The sequence below is a fragment of the Varroa jacobsoni genome, unplaced genomic scaffold, assembly GCF_002532875.2.
Source record: "Varroa jacobsoni isolate VJ856 unplaced genomic scaffold, vjacob_1.0 scaffold_2, whole genome shotgun sequence".
Classification (NCBI taxonomy): domain Eukaryota; kingdom Metazoa; phylum Arthropoda; class Arachnida; order Mesostigmata; family Varroidae; genus Varroa; species Varroa jacobsoni.
The window spans coordinates 71,237-81,952 of record NW_019212904.1 but is presented as its reverse complement, the minus strand read 5'-3'; the positions used below and the strand labels follow the sequence as shown (position 1 = coordinate 81,952).

The window sequence follows — 10,716 nt, the reverse complement described above, 5'->3', positions numbered from 1 at the left end:
ACTTTTTGGTCCTAAGTATTTAATTGCTTGATGATATTGTAAACTTACGTGTCGGTCTTCCTCAGTCTTCGATTTCAACACCTATTTCCGCAACTGGTCGACCACTACCAGGAGCACCTTTCACGTCAAAAGTTCGAGAATGAAAATGACAGAAACATCCGGCCGTTTCTTTCGATAACGCATTCCGATCGTAAACAACACGAATTTTTTATGGGCCTGGGCAGCTTTCATGCATCTACCGTAATGAAATTGTAAAATATACGAAATGTTTACAGAAATTCAGCCACTTTTAAGGCACACGATTTCAAGTCTGAACAAAAACAGTCTAGCTATTTTAGTACATTTGCGATTGCCAACCTGCAGCTTTAAAATGACGCCAAGGCCGACTCGACGCGGCCACATTACCTGGCAGATATGATTTGAAGGCCATCTAGTTAGAAAAAGCTTGTCATGGGATCAAGGCAGGCCTGCAACTTCGAACGTGGCGTTTAAATAACATTTCATTAACAATCTTGTACATATATATATGTGTATATATGTATATATACACATATATATATGTAAAGCACAAGCTGTTATTGGTCAGCGGTGATATCGATCCGCATGTCTATGTCTGTTAATAGAATTTAAGAAGAGTGCATCCCAAGTATGAATTTAATAACATGAGATTAATTGTCGTCCTTTTAAGTTGTCGTCCACCTACATACAACACCAAATGATTCTGATTATGCCCACATCTTTTAGCGTTCTCACTGTATTTTTTGTATCTCAACCTTAATTAAGTTTGCCCGGACGTTTGAATCGACCCGGCTTCAAATAACCCTGACCTCATTCAACCTAATCGTCCTTTAACCCAATTTACATCAATTTTCTATTCGCGGTACACGTTTGCTTTTCTTGTTCGCTATAGTCTCTCTAGGGATTGAACGTGGCATTATATGCCTGCATACGTAGTCAGACTTTATAGCACTTCTCTATGGTCGACAGCATGGAGCGTCTGGTCGGCTAACCAGAAAAAGGCTAGAAAGAAAAACTCTGTGGTCTAGCGTAATTATTATACTGTAGTTGTCGCCTATTCAGTGAAACAGTTAGGCGATTCACTGTTCCAATGAAAGGCTTTGCAAGGAAGCGACAAAGTTAGATGTCCGAAATCGGGGTGTCGGCGATGTGCCCCCTATACTAGTCAATGGTAGGACCTGCCTTGATGCACGATGTGCGCCGGCCGAAGCTAAACTGCTGAGATCAGCACGCTTCCCCTGCTGGGAGTTATTAAAGGCCCAGCTGAAGTGAATGTTCTCGATGGGGTCAGCGTCTAGATCACACCAGATCTGGGCCGTTTCGTGTATGTCGACGCCGTACACTCGGCGTTCTGACGGATTCCGGCATCGTGGAACATCTGAAAAAAATAGGCACACGCGGATGTTGAATACAGGTTTAATATATATATATGATATAATAATATAATAATAATATATATATAATATGATTTCAGACGGTTAGCAGATTCTTGTAGCAAATTTTCCGCAACTCAGCTCGCCGACAATAAAACGTCATACGCACACAACTGCTTATTTAATTGAAAAATGGGAGCATCATCATAAAATGTAGTTCAGACGGTGTCCAATCCCATATCTTAGGAGTGAGCAGGAAACGAGCTAAAAGCGATTTCAAAAAAGTTTTGAAAGTGCTTCATAGGGTTAGAGTCGTTACGCATTGTTTCAGATGGCTGGCTTTTTGCATTCGCGTTCAAAGCTGAATTATTTTAATTCAATTTAATAGGTTAACACATTTATAGCAATCCAGTACGAGAACGAGTTAAAGGTAATGAATCCCTTAGCTTCTCCTCGTGCATACCAGCCACTGCAAGCTTCAAGGCGATGTTTCCAGTCGGCATTTTTCTGTAGGTATTAAACGGCCTAATCCTAGAGGATTGGAACCTTTAAACTTAGGACAAACGATGTTCAGTCGTTGCCATGTCGTATCGTCTACCAAATACGCAATTTCTCGAACACGACAGGTATGTAAAAAGGTTGTTTTAGGTAGAGCTACAGCCTTTACAACAGGCAGTAAAGCCTATAACACCGTCGAATATATTCTGAACGGGAAATGTAACAATTTTCATAATAGTTTGACGTGAGTGTAAAAAAACTTCAAAGGTTATTATTGATGAGATTTAAATGGCGATGAATAATAGTTAACCTTGAAAACGTACTCCAGTGTAGCAATACACAAAGTATCTGCATAGAACTTAATATTTATTTATCATTAACGTACCAAAAATGGGCAGACCGGAAAGACGCTATAACTATCTGGTATAATCGTGTGGAACTGCAATTAGCTCAAAAGCAAGTTAAGGAAGTTCTTCTGCAACAATTTTTACGATAATTTTCCACAAATCGATTGCCCCATCCCACCGGCAACGATCAATCCTAACAGAGGCAATTATAAAACACCAACATCCTATTCGAATATATTATCGTATATTCTCAGCAAGAGTTTTTTATGCCAATAGTAATCTACTAATCGCTCGACACATCATATATGTATTATACAACTTTATTTTTACTAGACCTGTCGGCTACACGATGCCCCTTACTATGCGATACAGTGGAAGAGACTATACCCGGGATTGATACGTCGATAGTGCTGCACTGTTCTAACTTTCGGTGCTATTGCAGTCGTTAGCCAGACGCCAAGCAAGGACTACAAGTATGTCCTGGAATTCCGTCCTCAACTCCCAGTCTGCCCCCCACCATTGTAATATCGGCGAGCTGTAGGCTGGTGTTATTGCTACCTTTAACGCTGCTACACCTCGTCAACGTGGCGTCTGTAGCTGCTTGCGTAAGCATTCCTGGATCTTGTCCCATCTTCCAGTTTCTTCCAGGAAACCAGCCATTCCTTTTGCATGCTTTTGCCTTCTGTCGTTTCTTCATCCTCTTCTCGTTTGCTGAGAAGAATTGAATTGATGCCGTTGCCGTATGTACGCGGCAAACCCACACACGACGTCTAATGAGACCGCTCGCACCGGATCCATATTCTAGCGATGCCATTCGTAGAGTGGCCGGGCTGAACTGCGGGCAATCAGCTAATAGAGGGAAATGACGGAAAAGGGCTGTATCAGGCTGACGGTAGCCATAGCAACAGCAGCTGCGGTGGCGACACCTACTGTAACGATACTACGCTATGTTAGAAAGGAATAAGCGAAGCTCTCGATGTAACAAATACCGCAGCTGCGAAGAGAGCCCAAAGCCCACTCTTTCCGCGTGGTCGGTTCCTAACAGCGTACCGACTGACTAGAAGCAGGCAGAATAGTCCTTACCTATCGAGTGAACGCAATGTGTCATATATGCTGCTAGCAATAAATACACATACACAGACGATCAGAAGGAAACCAGAAGTTTGCCGTTTGGCTACATAAGGCGTTGCGTTTGGCCGGCGTTTTGGTAATCGCGTAAACGTACGGACAAGGCTTTCATACGCGCTTTACAAGTACGTTCTCTAAGCTGCCTCGGTTCCTCTTTCTCTCTCTCTCTTACTATTTTCTTTCGTGCCTTTAAAGCAACTCTAGGTGGCGTCCGTAAACGAAACATCGCAAAGACACATAATGCTTAACGATAATAAAGGAGCTTTGGCAAACTGAGGGGTTGCCGGCGTAGGAGTAATAAGAAATATACCATGCAACCACTGCAGGGGAAAATGCTTACGTTTAGGGTATACGTTTAGGGTTTAGAGAGGAGAATATTTCTGTGGAAAAAGTGCATCTAGGAAAAAAATGCTACAATATTATAGGGAAACAGATAGTAAAAAAAAAAAAACAAGAGACGAAGACCAAAAATATGTATGATATTTACTGGAAATGAAAACCATACAACATCACGTTAAGAAATTGCGTATTATTAAATAGCAAATCTCACTATTTCAAGTCAGATTAATGAGTTTACTTAGCGTTTTTTAATACCTGAAACGTACTTCGTGTACTAAGATCAAGCCCAAGTTTTCTGGGTGCTCATTCCGTATATCACCTTATAAGCTTAACCACGACAAATGCGTATACGTATATTACTTGACGCCTAGTCTTCGTTACGTTGAAATTACCCGGATCGATAACGTTATCGCCTTTTCGCCTATCGTGTCAGAACGCATTTCCACGCGGTTACATTTGCGTCGGCGTTAAATTTGCTAAAAAAGCAGAGAGCAATTCCACTCTCACATATCGAACAGTATACGCATGTTAGTGACGGCAACCATTGCAAACAATAGCAGATCTTGCACGTTTCTTGGTCCATAAGCGGCACAGACGTCGCGGATCCATATATCAATCGTGCAGCAGAGTGAATAGCCAACGATCAATAAGAAGGAGCATGGCATATGGTACTCCATAGTGAGGCTGGCACTTGACTGATGCAGACATGCTCTTCACGAATTTCGACGAGGGACCTAGTTATGTGGTGGGCCCCCTTCTGAATAATTCTGCGCTTCAGATCCGCGATGATCCGATACGCAAGGAGTTCGAGAGGCTGAGATCTAGGGCTAAAAGCCGTTATACCATTTTGCTGTGCTTTACCGTAGCAATACATAGTTTCATAATACCGCTTTTCTTCGTAGCTTCACGGCTAAGCACCCTTTCTTCGGCGGCAAGCAAAATTCAGGAGGTTCTTCACCCATTCATGAGTGTGAGCAAGTCACCCGCGGACGGCGACAAAGAAAATATCTTTAACACTAACCGACCGGAGTTTGTGTTCTCTTTCAGAACTCTGTCGTTGGCCGTGAAGAGCGCCGCAGTTTGGCCAGAAACCTGGGGCGTTTTAAATCCTTTAAAACTCCACTGACTTGTTGGTCTTCCTGTTGCGTGGCGACGATGGTCAGTTGCTGGACCAAATGGGCAGCTTCAGTAGTTGATGCAGAACGCGTCGACTCAGTAACAGAAGCATCGCGCCCGACTTAAGTCATAGTCGGAACCCACAGCCGACTACATGCTTTTGCTCCGGTAATTGCTTCCCAAATCACTACGAAGGAGACCAGCTGAGCCACGAGAACGAGTGTCAGCAGCACCGACACTATAAGCAGAAAAGGCAAAGTTCCGGACTACCTAAAGTGCCTCTTACTTCGTTTAGACGCTGCTAACGCCAGGCCATCGCCTCACGAGAGCTTGCCGTATTGCAAAACTTGAATAAGATTCAGTGATCTTTGTCCGCTAGATCGACACGACAGCGTCGCGTATAAATGAAACAAAGCATGTTATGTTATTTTCCTAAACAGAAAGGCGTTAGCATAGCCTCAAATGCAGGCCCGTACCGTAAGCTCACATCTGTCCACTGAGAGTATCGCATAAAATTCGTAATCATACGAGACTAGTATGCTTTCTCACATATGCCCTACGCATGTCCTCTAATCAATAATTACTTACATTTGACTCGTAAAAATAAGCGATTGCTTCTTGCTATACCCTCTCGATTTGCTGCGGAACATGTATACCATCCACGCTGTGATCGGTTTACTGCCTGTAGCACTAACGATGATCCGCTAATGATTATCCCTGTGTATGAAATAAATTCAACAACAGCTCTTGATCTAGAAATTTCGTTTATACCGATTGTGCACTTTCAAGAAAGTTGCGTACTACCAAACTATACTGACGCCTGCACGCCAAACCTGTCGCGCAGTGGTTACCATGATCCGAGTTGTCGCTTGTGTAAGTACAAAATGAGTTAGCGACAAAAAAAAAGGTCCAACCAACTAGAACAACGATTTGAAGTTACAATCTATAGACTTAATTGTATTAGTAGCAGTTAGTAAACCTTTGTCCTTATCCGTATGCAGTTCTGTGGTTCCGTTAAAATGCCAGAGAATTTCGTGGACAAGAGGATTGGCTTTGATGTCGCACTCCAGGTAAACATCGCGACCTTCATGTATTTCGCCCGACCGAAGTCCTCCACCAAGGCTGACGCTTACTCGGGGCGTATCTAGGTAACACAAGCCGATTGCGTCCATTAGCAAATCGTGCGACTACAAGATTGAAGTAAACACTAAGATCTTCTGGAGAATCCATAAACATTTCTCCTAAGGGCATATTGTGGCACAGTATAGTGCGTTAGCAAGACTTCCTTGTCTTCTTTCCGCTCTCGAGTAATCTATGCCTTTAAATAAATAAAAGGCTAATGTTTAATTTCCATTTACTATTACCAATTTGAACTGCCTAGGAGATAAATAGCGTACTTACAATGTACGTCCAACGTCCAGCTGCGCTTGAGGGCCGCCGCACTCCGTCTGCTGTAGGTGGCGCCCTTGGCAATCGCTGGGTTTTCAGCGCGACAAACTAACACCTTTCCATCATCTTCGGGCTCCGGAGCAAATGATAGCGTTGATGTGCTTAGGCCACCTAAAGTAGGTAATTAAGGCTTTTTAGTATTGAGCGTTGTCCCAGATGTTTAGTTTAGTCGAAATCCAATAGATGGAATAGTGAACTTGTTTAAAAGCATCGTTGCTCGCAACAGCGGAAACGCTCGACGTTTACGCTATCGAATTTGAGAATCAGAGCTACACTCCTGCAGCGTTTTCTAACTTTCTGAGTTTGTCAACTTATCGACCTCACCTGTTGTTTGCTGTAACTTCCGTTATACTGCAACCGAATTTTACTCGAGAAATTCATTGAACTCGAGAAAAGTAAGCCGCTTTCCTCTTAACTTTACTCTAGAGTAATTAACGCTTTTGTTGTTTAAACTAAATCTGCTGTCAGTCTTGCTACGGCACACTAGCTTAGGAATAACGTTTAGCATAACACTTGACCCTTTTATATGGCCTCTGCCAACCGTTGTATCGTTAAGCTTGAAACTTTAAAAAGCAAGTGACAGTATTTTAACATCAGTCTTCATGCACTAATCCCCAGTCGCACTCAAGCGGAATAACTTTTCAGCATAAAAATTACTATCTAGTTTGTGACGCCAACAGCGTGGTACGCAACGGTAACGTTGGGTAGGCGAAACGTCATTGGTACTAGATAACGCCTCTCTTCTTGCGTAAGTTGCACCTATATAGAATAGGTAAAAGTGGCGCAGTTTCTTTTTTTTTAGAGCAAAGCTATCAATCGCCGTAAGTCACAGGCTTTCGCTACTTCGCTTGAGATAAAGTATCCAACATTTTTTTTCCAGGAAAGACAAACGGCTCAGTAGACTGCGCTATGGTAAGTCAAGTGTTCAAGAAGGAGGGCGTTTAGTTTCCGTGTAATTGCAACATTCGCCGAAATAGACGGGGCGATGAAAAGCAATGGCTGGAAAGAACCTTGGCGTCACGTAGTCGTCTGTTTCGCGATCCATATGATGTATGGACGGGAATTTCTATGAACCAAGCAAAGAATATATTTTGTATTAGATGCCGGAAGAACTGGGATAAATACTATACACGCCACTGCCTTCTGGTGCCCTCGCGCGCCCGGATACTAATGCTATCATAGAATGAGTGACCATGTCATCAACTTTTAATCCTTTTAAATTTTCTAAGCCTATAAATGATAAGTTTCAGGAATATACGTGTGATTGGTCATCACTGATCTGGCAATATATATATATATATAACTACTGCGCAGATCAAACCAAGTTGTTGTAAAAATTAGCCAGTTCACGGATATTCTTCCCCTTCGATTATGTTCGCAATGTAATCACGCTCTAAGAGCAATAGGCGATATGTTATGCTTAGAGTACGTGGCAATCGTTCTCCTTTAATAATAACGATACAAATATAGATAGTACTGTATATATCATAAATGAAACGGATCAGCGATATCACATCTTGTATCTCCAGCCTGTCTGGATTTGGCTTGTCGCTCCTGCACTGCTGCGCGTTGGCTTTATCGGCGTATTATCAGGATGCTAATTAAGGATTTCTCGGGGTACAGGATGAGAAACCATAAATGGGATTCACGCGAAGGCTGAGGGGGGGGGGATGGGTAGAAAAGACGATGGACCATCGCCCGCCCTACTCACCCTTGGGAAAGTCCTCCTTCGTGGCTTGTAGCTGTTTGTCACCTTTCCACCAGGAAAGGATGGCAGGTGGTCGGGATCCACTCGAGGAACAGACGAGCTCGGCGGTAACCCCGACAGAAAGAGGTCGAGGCGCTGGCTGGATACTGATGTCTAGAGGTTTTACTGTGGGCACAAACAACGGAAATAGATGTCGCGAATAAAAAAGAACCACTCAGTTTTAATGCTCAAATTGTTTCACTCGTCGTCAACATGCGTTTGCTAGATCAACAGTAACACATATACTGATCTAGCTAGCTGATAATAGCTCCTAAAGGCGTCTTCAGTAACGCAAATTTAGGGAAGTCGTCACGATTAGCTCAATGCAGCTGAACGGTACAGATAGTACATTGTATCTATTGATAAATGTAGTAAGCCATGTGTTGTTGTGTAAACGAGTTTCGATTTTCACTTATTGATTGAAATACCGTAAATAGTGTCTTCTTCTGCTATACTCAATTTTATCTCTGTCAGAGATAACGATATTTTGAATGACTGTTTCCATCCAATCCTGGCAAAATCCATTGAAACAACACTGAATCAAGACGACACCTCTCTAAACCCCTTTCTACACCAACTCGATATATTGACCAAAAGTACGGGTCCGCATCTCAGGTCCTACGACCTTCACCCTTTGCCCAAAAGGATCAAATCGACGCTTTTTAAATATACAGTATTCGTAGCTAGGCACCCATAGAGATACATGTAACAAATCAAAACACATTAACGGGAACAAGTCCTGCTATTATAACAATTCACATTACCGTCAAAAGCGTCAAGCAACCTGCACATCCACCGCAGTTTTTTTTTTTTTTTTACTTACAGTTAAGGTCGAGTGTGATGGACGTCTTTGACGGTTCGGTGATATTGTTATTTGTCGCCTGGCAAGAGAAACCTGCTAGCAGATGCTCCCGTTGAAGTATACCGATCTCGAGAGTGTTGCGGACGACGCTATGCGTCGTGTCGAGGTGGTCGAACGTGAATGAATCATCGATCACGTGCCCCTGGCGACCCGTCCAGAAAAGCGCCGCGCGGGGCCTTCCAACGTCTTTCGTGTAACAGTGTAGCGATAGTGGATCGCCCTCATTGAACGGGCCGGCCAAACCGCCCTGCAGTGTAACGCCAGCAGTAGTCTCTATCACTGGCATTCCAGGTGGTACTGCGAAAACCAAAAATCCACACCCCAAGAGTACGAATGAAGAAGATAAAAGAGGAACAAAAACGACACCGTCAACGTAGAAGAATGTTTACTGCTTGCATTTGTTCTAGCTAGAAGTGTAGTTTGTAAGCGTGGATCTATACCGGTCGAGGCGTCCTGCTAACGTTGCTTGCAAGACCGTCCAGACAACTAGTTCTAGTTTACCTGACAGCCTTCACGTGTCGTTGTATTATTAGGCCAACGAGTGCACTGCTCATAGGTAGTGGAGAATCGGTACTAGATAAAGAAGATGAAGAACCCACTGTGGGTAAGAAGAAGAGCTGATCAAAAAAGAAAAGAGAATAGGAGACGGTTGTCACAGGATAAGAGTAGTAATACGCTGACAAAAAGATAAAGACATCATGTCGATCTAGGAACGATTTATGGTTAGGAGGTCGTGGGCGGAACTTCACGATGGAAAGGTTAATCTGTTTACGGTAACGTGTAACGTGACTTAGCGAGGGTTAATTAGTTTACTAGTTTGAACACTGAGTAATAATAAGAATTATGATACTAATAATAACGACAACTGAACGAAGAAAGCCGAAGGCCAATACAGGGCGAAAACATTTTATATTGTCTAGTTAGCTTGTTTTTGATCACGAGTTTTATCATGTCCCATCTAATACAGGAAATCTTTTCCTCTCTCAATTGAACCAGCGATGTCTGCCTGTTTTTCTTTGAAGACCGCTCAAGCCACCAGGTCAGATGATTTGCACTAGATACATGACGCCGAAATCTAGCTCATTGCTTACCAATCACCCGTAGATTTACAACGGTGTTGATCGAACGAGCTCGCTTGAAGTCAACTCGACAGCGGTATTCGCCTTCGTCCGAGCCGCGAACAGGTTCCAACTGTAGCTGAGCGACGGACGATGATGAGGACCCCTGACTATTCGACCCAGCGTGTTGCACAGTCGTGAGCACGTCATGCATCGACTCGATCGGTGTTGAAGGTGGTTCCCGATGGTCGAAGCCGTCTATTGACGAAGTTGAAGTTGACGATGTCCAACCAAAAGTGAAAACTGCACGATCTTTGAGCATATCAAGGGAAGATTGTCGCGCTGACTGAAGGTCACCGCCCGTTTCCCGCGCGTCAATAGTGAATAGCGGAGCCGGAATATCGTCTTTGTACCAGAGCACAAGAGCCATCTCTTCGTCGCCGTCACTTCCGCTACTACGCCATTCTGGACCCGGAGTGACTGTGCATGGCAAGGATACCGATCCGCCCTCGATGGCCGTGAAGACGATCGATGCTGGGAAACCCGCACAGTATTTAGAACACGAACCAGAGGTATTATTATAAGACTACAGGCGGCATTGTAATCGGACAATTGCATGGATATTCGTGTTTTGCCAGTTGGATAGTTTGAGAAATCCAAAAAGAAGCGGGGATTCAATAAACTTAATAAAAAAAAAGAACTGCTTGTTAAGTAAATGTGTCACTGAGAACGTTCTCTTCAAGGCGCTCTGCTATTAGGTGCGATTTTACCTGGATCGTTC

At 43.4% G+C, this 10,716-nt stretch overlaps 1 protein-coding gene across 3 annotated transcripts in view; it reads right to left on the bottom strand.

Moving 5' to 3' along the window:
• The window catches only part of LOC111269212 (uncharacterized), a 21,835-nt gene extending 11,238 nt beyond the window's left edge, over positions 1-10,597 (bottom strand). For all 3 annotated transcript variants that reach the window (XR_002688037.2, XM_022852350.2, XM_022829894.2), the window contains exons 1-7: positions 9,969-10,597; positions 8,839-9,174; positions 7,980-8,141; positions 6,221-6,379; positions 5,799-5,963; positions 5,408-5,536; positions 1,201-1,396 (exon numbers count right to left, since the gene is read on the bottom strand). Coding sequence is in view for 2 of the 3 variants with exons in the window: in XM_022852350.2 (XP_022708085.2) it covers positions 1,201-1,396; positions 5,408-5,536; positions 5,799-5,963; positions 6,221-6,379; positions 7,980-8,141; positions 8,839-9,174; positions 9,969-10,365 (1,544 nt within the window). In the remaining variant the exon portion in view is untranslated. The remainder of the gene's footprint in view (positions 1-1,200; positions 1,397-5,407; positions 5,537-5,798; positions 5,964-6,220; positions 6,380-7,979; positions 8,142-8,838; positions 9,175-9,968) is intronic.
• Between the last annotated feature and the right edge of the window lie 119 nt (positions 10,598-10,716).